General features: G+C 43.9%; 2 protein-coding genes and 1 long non-coding RNA gene across 8 annotated transcripts in view; 2 read left to right on the plus strand and 1 right to left on the minus strand.

Moving 5' to 3' along the window:
* Positions 1–5,557, plus strand: part of LOC111958566 (arginine/serine-rich protein PNISR) — a 12,932-nt gene extending 7,375 nt beyond the window's left edge. For 4 of the 6 annotated variants that reach the window (XM_023979826.2, XM_023979827.2, XM_023979825.2 and 1 more), the window contains exons 8-12: positions 1,926–2,025; positions 2,690–2,743; positions 3,274–3,459; positions 3,548–4,745; positions 5,219–5,557. In XM_023979826.2, the coding sequence (XP_023835594.1) occupies positions 1,926–2,025; positions 2,690–2,743; positions 3,274–3,459; positions 3,548–4,745; positions 5,219–5,249 (1,569 nt within the window). In that variant the 3' untranslated portion in view covers positions 5,250–5,557. Of the gene's footprint in view, positions 1–1,925; positions 2,026–2,610; positions 2,744–3,273; positions 3,460–3,547; positions 4,746–5,218 lie in introns of those variants that run through there. The other 2 variants (XM_023979828.2, XR_002876557.2) reach the window with 2 other exon arrangements.
* LOC139023720 (uncharacterized) lies at positions 5,148–8,241 on the minus strand. Its single transcript, XR_011474860.1, has 2 exons — positions 6,556–8,241; positions 5,148–6,423 (listed from the first exon to the last, which is right to left on the minus strand). It is a non-coding gene; the product is annotated as an uncharacterized lncRNA (long non-coding RNA).
* A 220-nt stretch (positions 8,242–8,461) lies between these two features.
* On the plus strand, positions 8,462–18,693 carry LOC111959183 (ubiquinone biosynthesis O-methyltransferase, mitochondrial). The gene is made up of 6 exons (XM_023980669.2): positions 8,462–8,619; positions 11,826–11,963; positions 13,711–13,810; positions 16,334–16,585; positions 17,316–17,475; positions 17,804–18,693. The coding sequence occupies exons 1-6, from the start codon at positions 8,462–8,464 to the stop codon at positions 17,998–18,000; spliced, it is 1,005 nt and encodes a 334-aa protein (XP_023836437.1). The 3' UTR covers positions 18,001–18,693.
* The last annotated feature ends 835 nt before the right edge of the window (positions 18,694–19,528 follow it).

Here is a 19,528-nt window from a genome sequence, read left to right on the forward strand (position 1 = left end):
TTCTTAGCCCTGTCTCTAATCCATATCCAACCTCTCAGTTCCACCACCCACATATGCGATGACATCACCTGGTTTCAATGATGTTTCTAGAGACAATATCTCTCTCATCATCACTCAATACCTAGGTTTACCTCCACTGTATTCACATCCTACCATACCTTTGTCTGTACATTATTCCTTTAAACTATTTTATCGCCCCCAGAAACCTCCTTTTACTCTCTGCTCTAGTAGCTCTAGGCGACCAATTCTCATAGCTTTTAGCCGTACCCTTATCCTACTCTCCTCTGTTCCTCTGGTGATGTAGGGTTGAATCCAGGCCCTGCAGTACCTGGCTCCACTCCTATTCCCAGGCGCTCTCTTTTGATGACTTCTGTAACCGTAATAGCCTTGGCTTCATCTGTTAACATTAGAAGCCTCCTCCCTAGTTTGTTTTGTTCACTGCTTTAGCACACTCTGCCAACCGGATGTTTTAGCCGTGTCTGAATCCTGGCTTAGAAAGACCACCAAAAATTCAGACATTTTCATCCCCAATTACAAGATTTTTCAGACAAGATAGAACGGCCAAAGGGGCGGTGTTTCAATCTACTGCAAAGACTGCCTGCAGAGTTCTGTTATACTATCCAGGTCTGTTCCAAACATTTGAACTTCTACTTTTAAAATCCACCTCTCTAAAAACAAGTCTCTCACCGTTGCCGCCTGCTATAGACCACCCTCTGCCCCAGCTGTGCTCTGGACACTATAGTGAACTGATTGCCCCCATCTATCTCAGAGCTCGTGCTGCTAGGCGACCTAAATTTGAACATGCTCAACACCCCAGCCACCCTACAATCTAAGCTTGATGCCCTCAATCTCACACAAATTATCAATGAACCTACCAGGTACCACCCAATTCCGTAAACACGGTACCCTCATAGATATCATCCTAACAAACTTGCCCTCCAAATACACCTCTGCTGTTTTCAACCAAGATCTCAGCGATCACTGCTCATTGCCTGCATCCGTAATGGGTCAGCGGTCAAACGACCTCCACTCATCACTGTCAAACGCTCCCTGAACACTTCAGCGAGCAGGCCTTCTAATCGACCTGGCCGGGGTATCCTGGAAGGATATTGATCTCATCCCGTCAGTAGAGGATGTTCTCATTCTGAGAAATAAGGTATGCCATTCTGAACAAAATGGACAGGCTAGCACGCTGTTCAAACAGTTGGAGACGGACAGAAGTGTGTTCCTAGCAATTCAACTGTTCTGTCTTGTTAGCTAGCAAATAGATCCAAGTTAATTTGAAATATAAAGATTAGCTGGCTATTCACTAGCACGTGGGCTTGTGCTTGAGAGATTGTTTGTGACCTGTGTTAGTTTTCTATAATGCCTGCTACAAGAACTGCATTATGCATGGTTCTGGTTAAATTTGTAACAGAAATGACATTTTGATAGACAGACTTGAACTCCAGATCAGTTATTATTGCAAAAAAAGCAGGTTAAACTCTTTATCAAATGTTACAATTATTAGTGGGTTGTGGAAGGCTTACGTTTAGCCTAGGTATAATTTCACAAGCCCTGAATTCATTAGATCAATATATTGGACCTTTTAATTGTACAACAAAGCTTATTTGGAGAAAACATGAACAAAAAACTACAATGTATATATCGTAAATCGCCTTTAAGTTTGAATAAAAATCTATATGTAATTTTTCGGCCATATCGTCCAGCCCTATTAGGATGTCTTTTGTTATACGTTATTTTGTGTTATGTTATAGAGCCCTGGTGCTCAAATGGCAGCTCTGAAATTAGTGGTCCTTGTTCACGAATTTCAATATATATTTTAAAAAACATCCTATCCAAGATTGCAAAATAATTGCCCTCTTAACAAACAAATGATTATCATTAACTCATGTCAGAGCCTTTTCTCACGTTTCTCTCCAAAGATGATTGTGACTAAAACTCTGCTGACGGAAATCCTACTGGAGGTCACCAACGAAGAGATCCAAACTGTGGCCAAAGAGACGCACCGCAAAGCCACCAAAGGTCTGCTTACCCCCATCTCCTCGAGCCCACGCATCATCTGTGCCTGTCACAAAGACATCATGTTTAAGCCTGTTTTATATAGTCTGAAAACGTCACTCAATTCATCTCCGTAAGTCAGGGTAATTGAGTGGCAAACTTGGAAGTATTTTCAAAATGTGATCATATGCATCTTCAACCATTCTCTGCTAATGCAACGGAAGAAAAAGAAAATGGCCCTGGTAAAGACAGCCGAGCAGCTGGTGTATTTAAAACAAAACAACAGTAACCTAAGCTGTTTTCCCTGGTTGTTGCTCCTGAAGGTCCTCCTGAATGACTGTGTTTCTGAACCCATTGACTTTATAACATACACTCACCTATAGATCAGATTCAAGTGACTTGTCCCCGTTTATCTGACACTAGTGCATTAGTACAGAGTGGTTCTTCTCCCCTATTCCAACTGTCTTGACTTTGAATGTGTGTGACAGACGTTGTTTGTTAACCCCTTCTCTTCTCTCCGTTTTTGTCATTATTTTTTATTTTATTTAATTTTTTGGTTTCCAAAGACCGCTCTTGTGAATAGTGCATTATCTGTGCCCCCTTCTCTAGAGACTTCTCTATGGTGGCTGTCTCTATGGTGGCTCTATGTGTTTTAACATGTTGTTCCTGTTGTTGATGTGAATCAAAGCGCCTGCCAAACAGCTGGCACAGTCAAGTGCACTGACTTCTCTGATCGGCATTGGTGAGTCGCCCTTCTTTTCTTCCAGGCGGGGGGGGGGAGGTTTGGGGGGTGGGGGGTGTTGCTGGGTAAGAATCAGAGCTCAAACCCCTGTCCCCTCACTGCTTTAGTAGCTCAGAAGAGTGACTGAGGCAGCCGAAGGGAAGGGTCCACCTCACAGCTAGGGTTGCAAAATTCCCCAAACATTACCAAAAACATTTATTTTTTATTCCGTTTGGAAGGGAATTAGCTGTGAGGGAATTCTCCAAACTGCAATTCTTCTCCCGGGATTTCTGATAAAACTGGGAATTTGGGGGAATGTTTCTGAAATGTTGCAATCCTTCACAGCACAGTTTGAGTGTCTTTGCCTTAGATTTACAAAGTATTTTCTTATCAGAACACTAAAGAGCATGCCATCTCACAGTAAGTGGGGTGTCAGTGGGGTTCAGTTGAAAACAGACAGACAGTAGGCTCATCTTTGATGGGAAGCTTGGTTGGGTGTATGGCTAGTTGCTGCAGTCTTGCTCAAAAAGCTGGGGGCTCTGTTGTGGCAGGTGGACTTGGCGACTATGGCTCGGACTTGAGTGAGGACGAGGAGGAGCACAGCGCCCAGGCGTCCGAGTCCTCCGACACGGACGAGGAGGAGCTGCACCACCGTATCCGGGAGAAGATAGACGCCTTCCGACGTAAGGAGAGGGAGCTGCAGGAGAGACAAGCGCAGGAGGCGCAGCACGCACGTGGTGAGGGAACTAAAGGCAGTATCAATAAGCAGTGGTGACGTTGTCTTTGAGTTTAACATATATGTTTTGTTTTCTGTCTGTCTTCCAGAAGAGATGGCACTGGACAGAGTGAGCAGAGAGAGGGGGGATTATGACGAGGGCCAGTTAGAGAGCCTCCACAAACAGGAAGTGAGAGAGAGGGAGGCGGAACCCACAGCAGAGAGACGCAGGTCCCGCAGTGAGCCTGAGGTTAGCAACGAGGTCAGGCAGGTGGGTCGGGGTAAGGAGCGAGGCACCAGCGGTTCCCCCAGCAACGGACGCAGCAGCAGCTCCAGCTCCAGCAGTGCCAGCAGCCAATCGTCTTCCTTCTCCTCATCATCCTCAGCCTCCTCACGCTCCTCTTCGCGCTCCTCCTCGCCCCGGAGGAAGAGGAGGCGCAGCCGCTCCTCCTCGCACAGGGCCCGCGGTGGCGGCCGGCGCAGCCACAGTCGCGGCTCCCACAGACGTCACGGGGAGCGCAGCGGCGACAAGGCCCGGGAGAGGAGGAAGGGCAGTCGGAACCACAGCGCAGATCGCTCTGCCCGCCACCGGAACCGCAGCCACTCTCGAGAGCGAAGGGTCAGCAGAGGAGGCAAGAGCAGGTCCAAGGACAGGGCCAGCCGCAGCAAGAGCAGGGACAAGGAGAGGGACAGAGACAGGAAGAGGAGCAGGGAGCGCAGGGACAGCCGCAGCAAGAGCAGGGACAAGGAGAGGGACAGAGACAGGAAGAGGAGCAGGGAGCGCAGGGACAGTCACAGCAGCAAGCACAAGCAGAAAGCCTCCAGCAAGGATAGGGACAGGAAGAAAGACCGGAGCGGCAGCCACGACAAGAAGGAGAAAGAGAAGAAGAAGGAGAAGGAGAAAGAGTCAGATAGGAAGAAGGAGAGGCAGAAAGCCAAAGAGAAAGAGCGGGAAAAGGAGAAGGGGAAGGAAAAGGAGAGGGGGAAGGAGAAAGAGAGGGATAGGGAGGTGAGCTCTGTGGTGGCGGAGGAGAGCAACGGAAAATCCAAGAAAAGGAAAGAGAGCAGCGATCACACAGACCCTCAGGGTGACAAGCACTCCCGTCAGGATAGCAAGGCTAGCAAGAAGGGCTCTGCCAAATCTAGCAAGAGGTACTCCGACTCGGAGTCGAGCAGGTCCCCCACCCCCGAGCTTAGCAAGGAAAAGAAGTTTAAGAAATCCAAACGTAGCCGCTCAAGATCAACGGAAAAATGTCACAAGTCTGGTAAGAAGGCAAGCCGCAAAAACAAGTCTAAGTCACGATCAAGGTAGTATTCCATTTTTTACCATTTATTTTTCTGTTGTATCATGTTTCTGTTGTGTGTGTGTCATATTGGAGGCGGACTGCCCAGTAATATTTTTTTTGCACAACTTTCCTTGTTCTCTGTCAGGGCTCAAGGCTACCTTACAAAGATAAATAATTAATATTTTCATGATGTGTTAAAAAAAAGGAACCATTTGTGGCCAAGTTTCTGTTCCGCTGTCTCCATAATAGTGCCCCCTGTTGGGCATGTGCAGCATATCAATCTATTTTAGTGCCTTGTGTGAATGTAGTAACTGTTCTTCCCAAAGGAAAGTTCATTCAGAAATCAATGCAATATATTGTCCTCATGATGAGCTGATGTTAACAGGGCCCCAGTGAGGGTGTGACTGTTTCTTTTGCCTGTGTGTCATTTTGCATGAGTGTGTGTGTGTGTGTGTGGTGCAGCACCATTAATGTTCCCCTTTGCGTCTGTTTCAGGTCCCCGTCTCCCGCCAGGCGTAGGCGTTGAGGAGCGCAGGGCTCCCTGATCTGTGCACTTACTTTTAAATTCCATGAGTTTAACAGGCTTGTCTCATTATAGAGGCAATGGTGTAGGTGAACTCTCCACTCCCCCCAACCTTCTATCTTTGTAAATATGTTATTTTTAAGGGCAAGTCGGCAAACAGGACATTTTGAATGCTAGGTTTTTTGCCTTCTATCATGCAAAGCTCGGAAGCTTTGTAGTCTGTAGAATCTTGGAAAGATGTGTCATTTTAAAAAGCTTAACAGGATAAATGTATTAATGTAAATTGTTGAATAAAACTGAAATGATCCCTTGTTCTGTGTATTTTCTTTATTGGGGGGTGGGTGGTTATCATTAAACCTGCAGTAATTTGGATTGAGTGCAATTGATAACATGCCATTATTCATATTGATCATTTTGAATGGTCTTTTAGACATTCTAAAGGCAAAGAGGAACATTTTGTTAGTTTAGCTATATGAACACTACAAATTCACTTTATTTTATATATACTGAACAAAATAAAAATGCAACATATGAAATGTTGGTCCCATGTTTCATGAGTTGAAAAAAAAGTTTCTCATCTTGTCCACCAATTTGTTTATATCCTTGTTAGTGAGCGTTTCTCCTTGGCCAAGATAATTCATCCACCTGACAGGTGTGGCATATGTAGAAGCTGATTAAACAGCATGATAATTACACAGGTGCACCTTGTGCTGGGTACTGTAAAAGGCCACTCTTAAATGTGCAGTTCTGTCACAGATGGTCCCTCTTTTCTCTCTTCTTTATTGCCATATAACCAGCAGCACACAGCAATGCTGACCATATGTTGCTTTGATGAGAGATTTGCATTCAGAAATGCAAGCTGCCTCACTTTCGAGGGGCTGATGCGGTTTCTTCTCTCAGTAATTATTTGTCCTGTTTTCGAGAAGACCCTCTCAGAGGGAACGGATGTGGCCACTATGCAGAGTCCCCCTGTCATGACTTTAGTAAGCCGTGGGTAGACAGAGGTCTTGTTCTTCCACCAGCTCAGAGGATCTGCAGATCTTTGGAGGGGCTTCTCCATAGGGTGTCCATCAACTCTGTCAGATGTCCTGTGGTTATATTTGCTTCTCTCTGGCGGCTGGCTGTAATTCTCTGCAGACCCTGACACAGGAGTATCATTTTTGAGGCTGTCACATAGCTGAAAAGAGAGAACAGTAACTTATTAGTTCAGGTTCATGTTTTGTCTACTGATACTACATTCTCATCTACTGCTCATATACATATATAATACTGGATTAAATAATGATGTAGTAATAACTGCTTACTGTACCTCTCCACTGATCTCCACAGTGACCTGCTCAAAGGATTCCAGGACTCCGCACACCTCCTCCACCACCTCTCATTCCTCTTGGGTCAGAGCATCAACAGGTGCATTGACAATGGCCAGGGTAGAGATGATGGCATCCTTTGACTCAAGAAACAGCTTCAACATATAAAATGTTGAATTCCACCTTGGAGTGCAGTCTTGTTTAGGCCTCAGCTCAGGCATCCTCATCTGGCGTGGTGTAGACTTTAGTTTTTCAGCACCTACTGTGCTCCTGTGGAAGTATTCCACAGCTGCTTTCTTGGCTTTGGTTATGTTAGCTGCACTGTCGCTAACACAACAGACCACTTTTCCATCTACTTGTCATTCTCTGGCCATTCTCAACAGTTCCTCTGCCAAGTTCTCTGAGGTGTGTCTGTCACTGAACTCAAAGCAGTACAGAAGACAGCTAGACATCGAAAAATCTTCAATGAAGTGACATGTAAGAAGTGGTTACCCTTGATGTCCAGCAGTCAGTGGTAAGGCAAACTGCAGTAGCTTTTTGGACTCTTTCCCGCACTTAAGCCTGTGTGCTCTTGTACAGAATGTTGAATACGTGATTTTGAAAGGGTTTTCCTGCTTGGAATTGTGTACATTGAATTTAGACTATTGCTATAATTTCTAAAACCTCTGTCCTCCACCCACGAAAATGGCTGGAAATCGGTGACAATCATTTTAGCCAATGCAATATCATTTTGGCCTTGTTTTGCTACAGACATAGACGTTTGGCATAAACTGGTCCATAGAAGACTGCGTTGCTGTGGGTCGCGGAGTAGGCCTACTTGACTGAGTGGATACATCTCCACGTGTGGAGGTGCTGGCTCCACCACTATCACTAGCAGGCCCGCTAGTTTCTCGAAGCTCCGCTACAGCTAGCTTCACAGTTGGGTGCACAGTTCACATATGCCGGTGTAGGTTGTGCGTAGAACCGGCTTTATATGAGATTTTGTTTTGGCAAATTCTACACTGTGCTCTAACATTGTCTACATGATTAAAATGTATCCAAATGCTACTGTGCTTCCGACTCATTTCCCAGCTGTTGTTTTCACAGCTGTCCTTCCTCTCTCTCCTCGGTTGCTAAGTGTGTGACTGTGAGTGAGTTGGCTCGGCCCTCCCTCACGCATCTTTGGTTCATTGGTTGACACTGCGTGTCTGATTGACAGGAACAACAAGTGAGGCTGTTAGACTGAGCAGACAGTCAGAACGAATGTGTGCGCTTGAGCATTTAGGCCTATTTTATTTATTTTTTCGTTCTTTGAATTAATTATATCAATTTAAATCTTTTGATTATTCATATCTTAATTTTTTTTAAATGTTTATAAATAGATTCGGCTTTTTTTTTATATTCGAGGTCGGCTCCCAACGTTCACCTTCGCATCACTAGTTGATAATAACAGTACTTACAGTTGACTAGAGCAGCTCTAGCAGGGCAGACATTTGATGAATTTACTTGTTGGAAATGAGATTGCATGGCTGTGTGCTCGATTTTATACACCTGTCAGCAACGGGTGTGCCTGAAATAGCCGAATCCACTCATTTGAAGGGGTGTCCACATACTTTTGTATATATTGTGCATATGTTCAACACAACATCAATCATCAAAATGTATCACCGCCCCACCTTACTTTAGAACAGGCTACGTTACAGTTGTATTTAATCATTTATATATTACTGAACGCATAGTGTTGGCTTAATTGAGCTTTTATACAATATAATAATATGTAACTGGAGTAGATTGTGTCCGGAAACAGTAGCTAGTAGGAACCGTCTGTGCACAGCAGTGGTTCCACTCGAACAGTAAGAGAAGGAGCACACCACGGTCACATTGACCTGTAGATACCGAACAGAAATATACATGTAAAAAACAGACAACATGTATTCAAAGAAGTTTGGACGGTTCATCTTAGGGTTTTGTACCCGCTGTTTAACAAGTGTGGTGAATGACACTACAACTTCAGCTCGGACTTCGGTATGTAAACATCACACGCAGTTTCTGGAGCGTCGCTCTCAAATTGGTTTCGCGGTTGTGAGGTATGGTACACTTACATTTTAGTTTGCAGATGTGGTATGAGGGTCTTAGCGATTGCACATGTACTCAGTTTCTCTAACTAACTCCATGCTGACGGGAAAATGGTTTCGTTCCAGGTAGTCTTTTTTGCAGCCGTGCTGAGCATCTCAAGAGCGCTGCATGGTTTTTCATCACTAGACTAGAAAGCAAACGGGGAGGGGCCTACGTGAATAGAAACTAGTTTTCGTTGCGAAACGTTTTGCTATTGTGTGCACTAATTATTACACCCCGGGGTTGTATTCATAATTGTACGCATTAGCAAATCTGATTATTCCAAATGTTCTCCAGTGTTGTATGGACTGTTTAGTTGAGCTTCTGTGTGTGCCATACATGTGCCCCCTCATTCTAGTTTTATGGCCCTATATAAACAAAAATAGTAAAAAAGTTCAAATGATTGAGTGACAAGTTTGCGCCAAATCTGTATCTCACAATGAACACACACAGCGTGTGTGTGTGTGTGGATGTAGGGTTTCTATGGGGGGTGATTCATGACATAATTAAGCCTCGTGAGGCTACTAATACCTCTCACCAAGTCCCCAAACGTCTTCCTAGTGCCATAAAATACTGCCATGAATTAACATGGACTGTCAATGGAGACAAGTTTGTTTCTAAGGCGTCAAACTGCCGATGCGTTCACATCACGTCACATGTACCATTTCATTTGTCGATTTAGCAAAAATAGGGCTATCACCTCAATACAAAACTTATTAGGCTAGTTGATATCGCAGCCAGCCACCATTACTGTCTAGATATGCCTATTTCTCACCTCAATACAGACACAAGGGCTTCTTTGTTGGAGGTAGTCTTATTCAGAAACAAAAGGTAGCCTAGGTCTCTAGTGGCACAATCAAAACAACTCGGAAGTCGTCAATCTCTGACTTCCGACTTCAGTGCGTTCAAGACAACTGGGAAATCTGGGGGGGACGAGCTCAGACTGGGATTTGTTTTGTTTTGAACGGTCATCCAACTCAGAATTCCAATTCAGAAATTCTGGCATCTTTCGCTGACGTGAAAATCACTGATGTCATGATTTGACCTCGTTTTTCCCCCCACTTCCCAGTTTACCGGATTAACAGACACAATCACTGTCACCATGCAATCCTTAGGCTATACATTTCTGTGAAGATGTCTTATGGTTAAAAGCAGGGTTCAAATTGAGGGGGTATGTGAGGATATAGGCCTAACCCTTGTTATAGAGACGAGCAAAAAGCATATGCTACCACGTTTTCTTAGCCATAGGAAAAGCAACGGTCCAGACTATATAAAGTGATCTAGGCTATAACAATGATTAACTCCACGATTATTTCCGCATAGTCTACTAGCCTATAGATCTTGCTTAGCCTCAACATCACAGGAAAATGTTGGTTTATTAAATGCTCTGCAATTTAGAGCTATGCCTACCGCAAAATACCAAAAAGTTTGAATCGATATGGGTCTATGCATAGACCAAACAGCTTAACAGATAAAAACATTTTATTATTCAGGAGAATCCCATTGAATCAGGCTATTCAATTCAGTGCGGTTGCGTTGTTGCGCATATCCTTAGACTAAACGGAAGCGAAAAAACCCCAGCCTGTTCTGATCACAGATCATGATGAAGCCTGAACATTTCAGCTGTTTGTCATTGATTTAGCCCAAAATCGCCTACAGATTTGATACACATGAAGACCTATATTTAATCTGGATTTGACAAACAAAAGCCTGATTAGGATACTTACTCTCCTCCACGTCATATTTGCTACCAATTAGGCTAAATTTATTCCTATTAATTGGCAAAGGCTTAACCATTGCGATTAATGTTATTTACCATCTTGTGCTTTTTATGAATTAACAGGCATCAGGGTAAAAAAATATATAATTTCAATGCCCCCTCCCCACACATCAATGTTACTTACCTTACAGATCACAAAGTCAGACAAATTTCCGTTCCATTCATATGCAAATACATTTGATTCGTACACTGGCTTGTCTGGCTGGCATGTTTTCATTTTAAACAGGCCTCCCCTTATCTACACTGAAATAATATTTGTCCTCTATTATGATTTTTTAAAACTCATAGCTCATTAGTACACCCTTGTGGTTGAATATATATATATATATATATATATATATATATATATATATATATATATATACAGTATATATTAAACCAGTAACCACTGAGGGGGACATTGGATATGATTGAGTCGGGTGGGGTGGCAGTAGACTTTTTCTGTCTATGATGGAAAATACTCTACGAAAAGACAAGGAACTTGGCAAGGTGTTTGGCACCATAACCCACAACGCCACATACATGTCACGCAATATTCAAAATTTAAATCATAGGGCTCATGAGTGGAGTGTCCACAGCTGATTCCACTTTGACAAATGTGTTCAGTCAGCACAGAAGAAGCATGCTACTCACTAGGAAAGCTCAGCTAATCCAACTGGCATTAGAGGGGGAAGATTTCGGGGAGAATGGAATGATCGATTACTCAAGGAGTTCCACAGAGCGTCACAGAGGCCGCAACTTCTGAAAAGGTAACAAACGATCTGGCTGGTTGGTTTCAATCAAAATCTTGGTTGTATAGCCAGTGGCGTCATTTCAGAAAATAGGGTTTCGGCTGTCTTTCTGTAGTGTGTAGGGCGCTGTCCATGGTGCTGATAGAACGCGGCGGAGATTTCTCGCCTACCTGTCACTTCTTTCAGCATTTAATTTGCATTATTTTGGTAAGACATTCACATGGGCTGTTTGTAATGGATGAATTACTCTATCTTGTAGCCTATATTCATGACCAAAATAGCCTTGTTTAAGTGTGTAGGGCACTGTCTATTGTGCTGCTACATTGCAGAGGAGATGGGCTACAGATTTCGCTCCAACCTGTCACTTCAAAAGCACTCAAAGGTCTCTGTCTCAGCATTTTAACTTCATGTTTAATTTAGTATAGTGTAATATAAGCAGAATTCAATATAATTTTAATGCATGAGCCCCCCCCAAAATAGTTCGCCCTCACTGCTCCCTTAGTCAATTTATCCTGCCGTTGCGCCCAGTGTGTGCACTAACGAATATATGACCCAGCCAATGTGAGCTCTACGCTGTGTGACTGCAACAGAGACGACCTGGGACGTCCCCGATGTCTAATACATGTCAGTATTTGAGTAGCTGATGACAACTGTTTTGCATCTGCAGGTTTCGCGCCGCCTCCAGGACCACTGTGGACCCAAATGAGGTGAAGAGGTTCCAGCTTCTCGCCAACAAGTGGTGGAACGAGCAGGGAGACTTCGCAGCCCTCCACTCAATGAACGACCTCAGGGTGCCTTTCATACGGTGCGCGTGTGTATGCCTAGTGGTTTATTCACCCCCATTATTCACGCCATTGCATATTAAAGATGCCACAATCATCCAGTGTCTTGGGGCTACTTTAGACGTAGAATCTATGTCGGAGCCAGTTCCAAATCTTCACGGCTCCACTTGTACCCGAATACTCGGGTCTGGATTCATAATTCGAAATAAGGTCATGGGTCGGCTCTGATATTATTGTCACGGGTCTATGGTATGTGTAATTTGAACTGACTTGTCCGGAAGAGCCCATACAGATCCGAACACAACTGCTGTAGTAGAGAGCGAGAGAGAGAGAGAGAGCGCAATTTGTTAAATTATGCTAATGCTCTAGCTTTTCACGAGAGTGGAGAGTGGCGCGTGTAGCTTGTTGTTGGCCAATTCTAAATCATTCAAAGCTGCAATTAGCTACAGTCATAGAGCCTCGCTCTGTGTGTGGCAAACGTTAGGAGATATCTAATCAATGGAAGATGTTATTTGTAACTAGGATTAGAAAGCCCATGCACTGTGCATGCACTGCAGCCACAGTTAGCCTCGTAACTTTTTATTTTATTTAAGATCTCGTACAACGCTGTGTACTGCTCCCTTCACAGAACAGCGCAAACTGGCTCTAACCAGAATAGAAAGAGGAGTGGGAGGCCCCGGTGCACAACTGAGCCAGATGACAAGTACATTAATGGCTAGTTTGAGAAACAGACGCCTCAAGTCCTCAGCTGGCAGCTTCATTAAATAGTACCCTCAAAACACGAGTCTCAACGTCAACAGCGAAGAGGCGACTCCGGGATGCTGGCCTTCTGTGACCACTGGTCCCTCTGACAGAGCTCTAGAGTTCCTCTATGGAGATGGGAGAACCTTCCAGAAGGACAACCATCTCTGCAGTACTCCACCAATCAGGCCTTTTATGGTAGAGTGGCCAGACGTAAGCCACTCCTCAGTAAAACCAAGATTTGAGCTCTTTGGTCTGAATGCCAAGGGTCAGGTCTGGAGGAAACCTGGCACTGTCCCTACGGTGAAGCGTGGTGGTGGCAGCATCATGCTGTGGGGATGTTTTTCAGCGACAGGGACTAGGAGACTAGTCAGGATCCAGGGAAATATGAACAGAGCAAAGTACAGAGAGATCCTTGATGAAAACCTGCTCCAGAGGGCTCAGGACCTCAGACTGGGGCGAAGGTTCACCTTCCAACAGGACAACGACCCTAAGCACACAGCCAAGACGACGCAGGAGTGGCTTCGGGACAAGTCTCTGAATGTCTTTGAGTGGCCCACAAGAGCTTGGACTTGAACCCGATCTAACATCTCTGGAGAGACCTGAAAATAACTGTGCAGCGACGCTCCCCATCCAACCTGACAGAGCTTGAGAGGATCTGCAGAGAAGAATGGGAGAAACTCCCCAAATACAGGTGTGCCAAGCTTGTAGCGTCATACCCAAGAAGTCTTGAGGCTGTAATCGCTGCCAAAGGTGCTTCAACAAAGTACTGAGTAAATGGTCTGAATAATTATGTAAATGTGATCTGTTTTTAATTTCTGAAAACCTGTTTTTGCTTTGCCATTATGGGGTATTTTGTGTAGATTGATGAGTAACAATTTAATCAAGTTCAGAATAAAGCTGTAACGTAACAAAATGTGCAAAAGTCAAGGGGTCTGAATACTTTCTGAATGCACTGTGTGGCTCTGGGGATGGGGTGGAAAGAGTGGTTGTGTGTTTTCATAGTGTGACCTCTGACCTCTATTTCAGGGATAATCTGTTGAACGCACATGGCGGGTGGCAGCCGGGGAAACCCCTGGCTGGGCTCAGAATACTGGACGTAGGCTGTGGCGGGGGGCTGCTCACCGAGGTAAAATGTGTGTCTTTTTTGTGTGTGTGTATGAATGAGATAGATATGCAGTCTGATGCTGCTGTGGACAGACTCCTATCCCTCTACGCCTGCTTGGAAATTCCAATTGTTTGAATTGCAGGCTATCAAATCAGATTTAGCTTCACTTTGAATGTAGCCCGTACAGTACAATTCTGCTTGTGATGCAAGCCTTTTCCTTGCTCTACCAGTTGCTAATAATATGTTTAAATGTCAACTACATTCATATTTCTTTTCAATTTGACTGGTCAGGGTTTGGTGGAAAGGACAGTTGGTTGTTTGTGTTTGTTAGTTTTTTGATAACTTTGTTTCCTTGCTCTTATTTGAAGTGAACACATACCAGCAGTTTGGTTTGATTTGAGGAGACAACTTCAGGTCTGATATAGCTCTCTATCACACACACACACAGACAGAGACACACACACAGTCTGTTAGACTTTAGACTGTACGAGTCTGTCTCAGAGAATCGTGTCGTTAGGGAAATTCCCTTCAGAAGAGATCAGCTGTGGAAGGACGGAGATTGGCTGCGGGTGAGCAGGCAACGCTACGCTGTAAACACACGTGCCAACGCCATACACACATTTAGCCAGAAGAGGGCGCTGCGTCTCAGGGACTTTCATCGACTCTCCTCATATTCTCTATATCGAAATTGCTCGCAATCTCCACCGGCCACCTCTCCCGCCTCCTCTACCTTCCTTCCATCACTTCACTCACCAAATAGACTGTTAGTGTTCTTTCAAGGGTCAGGCATTCGTAATTCTATTGTAGAATCTATATGTATAAACTCACTTTCGCTCTCTCTGCCGTGGCGTCATTCTATCACGTCGCTCTAGAGACGGACAGTGTTCTTTTAAGGGCCAAGTATTCCTCGTTTTATTCTGGAATCCATTAGAATCCAATTAGTGCCTTCAGAAAGTATTCACACCCCTTGACTTTTTCAAACATTTTGTGTACAGCATGAGTTTAAAAATGGATTCAATTGAGACTGTGTCACTGATCTACACACAATACCCCATCATGAATTTAGTTTTCATTTTTTACAAATGTATTAAAAATTCAAAGTTGAAATGTCTTTTATGGCAACTAAATAAGTACAGGAGTAAAAATGCACATAACAAGTCACATGATAATTCTCAGACTCTGTGTGCAATAATAGTGTTTAACATTTTTGAATGACTACCCCATCCTCTGTACCCCACACACACACACACACAATTATCTGTAAGGTCCCTCAGTCGAGACGTGAATTTCAAGCACAGATTCCACCACAGAGACCAGGGAGGATAACCAATGACTCGCAAAGAAGGGCACCCATTGGAAGGGCACCCATTGCACACAGTGTAAATAAATTTAAAAAGCAGAGACTGAATATCCCTTTGAGCATGGTGAAGTGATTAATTACACTTTGGATGGTGTATCAATACACCCAGTCACTACAAAGATACAGGTGTCCTTCCTGACTCAGTTGCCGGAGAGGAATAAAACTGCTCAGGGATCTCACCATGAGGCCAATGATTTTAATGGCTGTGATAGGTGAAAACTGAGGATGGATCAACAACATTGTAGTTACTCCACACTACTAACCTCAATGACGGAGTGAAAAGAAGGAAGCCTGTACAGAATAAAAATATTGCATCCTGTTTGCAATAAGGCACTAAAATAATGCAAAAAAAGAGGGTGAGGAAGAAGAGTAGCAGAAGTGGCAAAGAAATTTACTTTTTGTCCAGAATACAAAGTGTTATGTTTGGGGCAAACACATCACTGAGTACCACTCTTCATATGTTCAAGCATGGTGGTGGCTGCATCATGTTATGGGTATGCTTGTCATCGGCAAAGACTAAGGAGTTATTTAGGATGAAAAGAAATGGAATAGAGCTAAGCACAGGCAAAATCGTAGAGGAAAATCCTGGTTCAGTCTGCTTTCCACCAGACACTGGGAGACACATGTACCTTTCAGCAGGACAATATCCTAAAACACAAGGCAAATATACACTGGAGTTGCTTACCAAGATGACATTGAATTTCCCTGAGTGGCATAGTTACAGTTTTGGCTTAAATCAGCTTGAAAATCAAAGGCAAGACATGAAAATCGCTGTCTAGCAATAATCAACAACCAACTTGACAGAGCTTGAATCATTTTAAAAAGAATGGGCAAATATTGTACAATCCCGGTATGCAAATCTCCTAAAGACTTACACAAAAACACTCACAGCTGTAATCGCTGCCAAAGGTGATTCTAACATGTATTGACTCAGGGGGTTTAATACTTATTTAATCAAGATATATTAGTGTGTTACAATTTTAAAAAATGTTTATGAAAAGTATCATTTTTATTCCACTTTGACATAACGGGGTATTGTGTGTAGGGATCATTGACACAATTTGACAATTAAATACATTTGAATCCCACTTTGTAACATAACAAAATGTGTAAAAACTTTCTGAAGGCACTGTATGTATAAACTCACTTCCTCTACCCTCCCTCTATCTCTCCCAACCTCCCAGCCCTTGGGTAGACTGGGGGCAGATGTGCTAGGCATTGACCCGGTGGCAGACAGTATTGGGACAGCGGAGGTACATGCGTGGCATGATCCAGACCTGCGTGGCAATGTGCGTTACCGTGCCAACACTCTGGAGGAGCTCTCTGAAAAGGGGGGGAAGGGAGCGGGGCAGTTTGATGCGGTGGTGGCCTCTGAGGTGGTGGAACATCTGGCTGACCTGGAAACCTTCACACTCTGCTGCAACCAGGTGCTCAAGGTGGGTCATGTGACTCGTCTCACATTTGATGTGTGATGTGGCCGTGTGACTGTACTCTCTGAGAGAACAGTCACTTCATTGAGGTATCTGTGGTGTGTGTGAGTGATTTGTACTATCGACTGTATCTTTTAGGTTGACCTCTGTATCGGTCCGAGGGCCAGATGCCTTCAATTTCCTGGGTCAGTGTGTTGTAGGACAAATGAGTTGAGCGAGCCCAACTCTTCCTACTCTCCTCTAATACCATTGCATCCAGATTCTCACTCTGTCCGGCCCAAATCTTTCACCCACTCTTTTAATACCGACCATCCAAAAATATAATTTGCTCTGTACAATGTCATGTTTCAAATAGCTTCGTTGGTTGAGATGTAAACCAGCTCTCATCTCTCCTTGTAACACTTGTGTGTACAGTCTCTGATGTGTTAGATGAAGCATTCAAAGCCTGTCCCCTTTTACCTGATCTTTCAGTAGTTTTCTTTCTATTGAATTCTTATCTGTCAAACTTGTGTCGCTGCCACTCAATTGACAACAATAGCGTCACCCGAAGCGACACACATCTGTTGGGTCACATTCATTAGTGTACACAACAACAACAACAACAAAAACATTTTTGCAACGGGAAAAGGAAAATGAGCATTTCTTATTGGACCAGGTACCGGTCCAGGTAGTCTCTTCTGGTTTGGTGCCTAATGAACACAACCCTGGGTTGTAACGGTCTCCCTCCTGTGTGCAGCCAGGAGGCTCCCTCTTCATCACCACCATCAACAAGACCCAGCTGTCGTACGCCCTGGCCATCGTGGCAGCAGAGGAGGTGCTACGCATCGTGCCCAGCGGAACCCATGACTGGGATAAGTTTGTCGGCCCCGTGGAGCTGGAGCGCCTGCTGGAGTCCAGTGAGTCTGCCTGCTCTTCCTTCACATGCCGCTACTCCTCTTCCTCACTCTCCTCTTAGCTCTTTCTACTGTTCCTTTGGTCTTTTACTATTGTGCTGGTGCCTCCTTTTTTTGAAGGCATACTGGTGTCTTTGTTTGGCTCATTCTGTCGTTCTCACTTTCCAATAGGAGGTTGTGTGTGACCCTCTGTCTCTCGCTCTCTTTCTCTAATCCATTCTCTCGCTTTCTGTCTTTTCAATTGTCCCGTTCTCTTATTTCTCATCCATTCTTTCCCTATCCCTCTCTTTTTCTGTCTGACCTATTCCTCTCTATCTCCACTCCGTCCCAGATGGTTTCCATGTGGAGTCGATCCGAGGGATGCTGTATAACCCTTTGTCACGGGCCTGGAGCTGGACAGAGAGCACCAGCATCAACTACGCCCTGCACGCGGTCAAACTCGAGGAGGAACCGAACTCCGACGAGGACGACCCCGAAGACCCCACCGTGGTAGTTGCCCAAGCTAAGGCCAGACGCTGGTACAACTGACTTGGCCGTGGAAGAGCGAGTGGTCATACGTGGTCAGCTGCAGCACAGATCTTCTGATATCTGAAAGGAAAGGCAACGGACCTAAAAAAACAAAGCTATTGAAGGTTATAGTTCAGTGCTTGACACAAGTGCATGGTGTTTTCTTTCAGCCAGGCCATGATTGTTCTGTGAGTTCAAGCATAATGAGGCACACCCGGTTTGAACAGGATGAACATGTCTACAATGTGTCCAGTGCACTCTAGTCTACCTCCAGTGACACGAGCGCTCGCCCACGAAGCCGCTAGAGTGCGCAACGCTTCTCGCGCAGTAAGGATTTTGAATGTATAAGCCTTCTTATAGATATTCAATATTTCAAGAAAAAGTGAATCTGCAGGAAGCTATAATAAACAGATCATTGAATACGATTTCAGAACTACTATGGATCAGTTGGAAAGTGTTTATGAGGTGCGATGTTTGTTTCAAACCGAACCTTTTGGGAAAAGCAGAGCACACGGATGCAGGCGGGACTGGGTTGGCACCAATTATTTATATATACACTGACTGATAGGTGCCTATCATTGTAAAAAATATTTTGGAATCCATAGAAATGCATTTATTAATGACTACATTCATTTTTGCCACATGTATTCTATTACAGACACCTTAATGCATACATTTAAATTGTATTATGTGGGCTGAACATAAAAAATATCTTTAAAAAATATATCTTCCAAGTATAATTTTTTGAGATGACTAATGTTACTGTCCCCACTACAACAACAAAATACTTAAATACATGTAATTTTGTTCTTAACATTTAATCGAAATACTGTAGAATTCCATTCATTCCTATGGAGGACTGCTCCTACCGGGGAGTGCCAATATGACCGACCGTTTGCTTCAAAGCCTATCAATGGCCAATACATAGCATTTTAGCAATCTAGAGTTTATATACATCGTTGGTTGGCACGAGCTCAAGACTGAGGGATACCAGTAATGTAACTGATTTTACATGATATAATCCTTACGAAAGCGCGAACCGTTTTTTCAAGCTAAGTTGTTTCGCAATATTAGGTATGGCCCAAACAATCACAACATAAATCACATTGATCGGATGTATTCTCCAAGATGAATGCCTTTTTACACTTCCCGAAGTTACTGCAGAGTGAGTATAACCGACTATAGCTAAAATAGTCAAAAGCATGCACCTGCTATGCAAGCATATTGTTGAACATGCACCAGTCGTTATAGCACTCGGAAGAGTGTGTTGTGCAGTCAATAGTGGCTAAATACTAAGTCTACTGTATATAGGTTGGTCCATGCAAATACAGTTGGCCAAGTAAATGTTGCTATGGAGATAATGCAGGACTTAGTGGAAATGAATAGTGAAATTACCCAGATAACATTGCTCCAAGAAAACAACACAGTTGCTTAATTCATTTCATTGGCATTTAGAAATCAATATACCTAAATTTATCATCATGATTTAAGGCCTGGCCTATTGCCCTATATTGTGTGGTGGTTTTGTTGTCGCTGAGGCTCAGATGTG

Source organism: Salvelinus sp. IW2-2015, linkage group LG35 (genome assembly GCF_002910315.2).
Source record: "Salvelinus sp. IW2-2015 linkage group LG35, ASM291031v2, whole genome shotgun sequence".
NCBI lineage: Eukaryota > Metazoa > Chordata > Actinopteri > Salmoniformes > Salmonidae > Salvelinus > Salvelinus sp. IW2-2015.

What these genes read in the sequence shown, in the direction of transcription:
- LOC111959183 (XM_023980669.2), top strand. Translation starts at nt 8,462, where the DNA reads ATGTATTCAAAGAAGTTTGGACGGTTCATCTTAGGGTTTTGTACCCGC. An exon ending in ATTGGTTTCGCGGTTGTGAG is followed by an intron (nt 8,620 to 11,825) that starts GTATGGTACACT and finishes TTGCATCTGCAG; the next exon opens with GTTTCGCGCCGCCTCCAGGA. An exon ending in CTCAGGGTGCCTTTCATACG is followed by an intron (nt 11,964 to 13,710) that starts GTGCGCGTGTGT and finishes CCTCTATTTCAG; the next exon opens with GGATAATCTGTTGAACGCAC.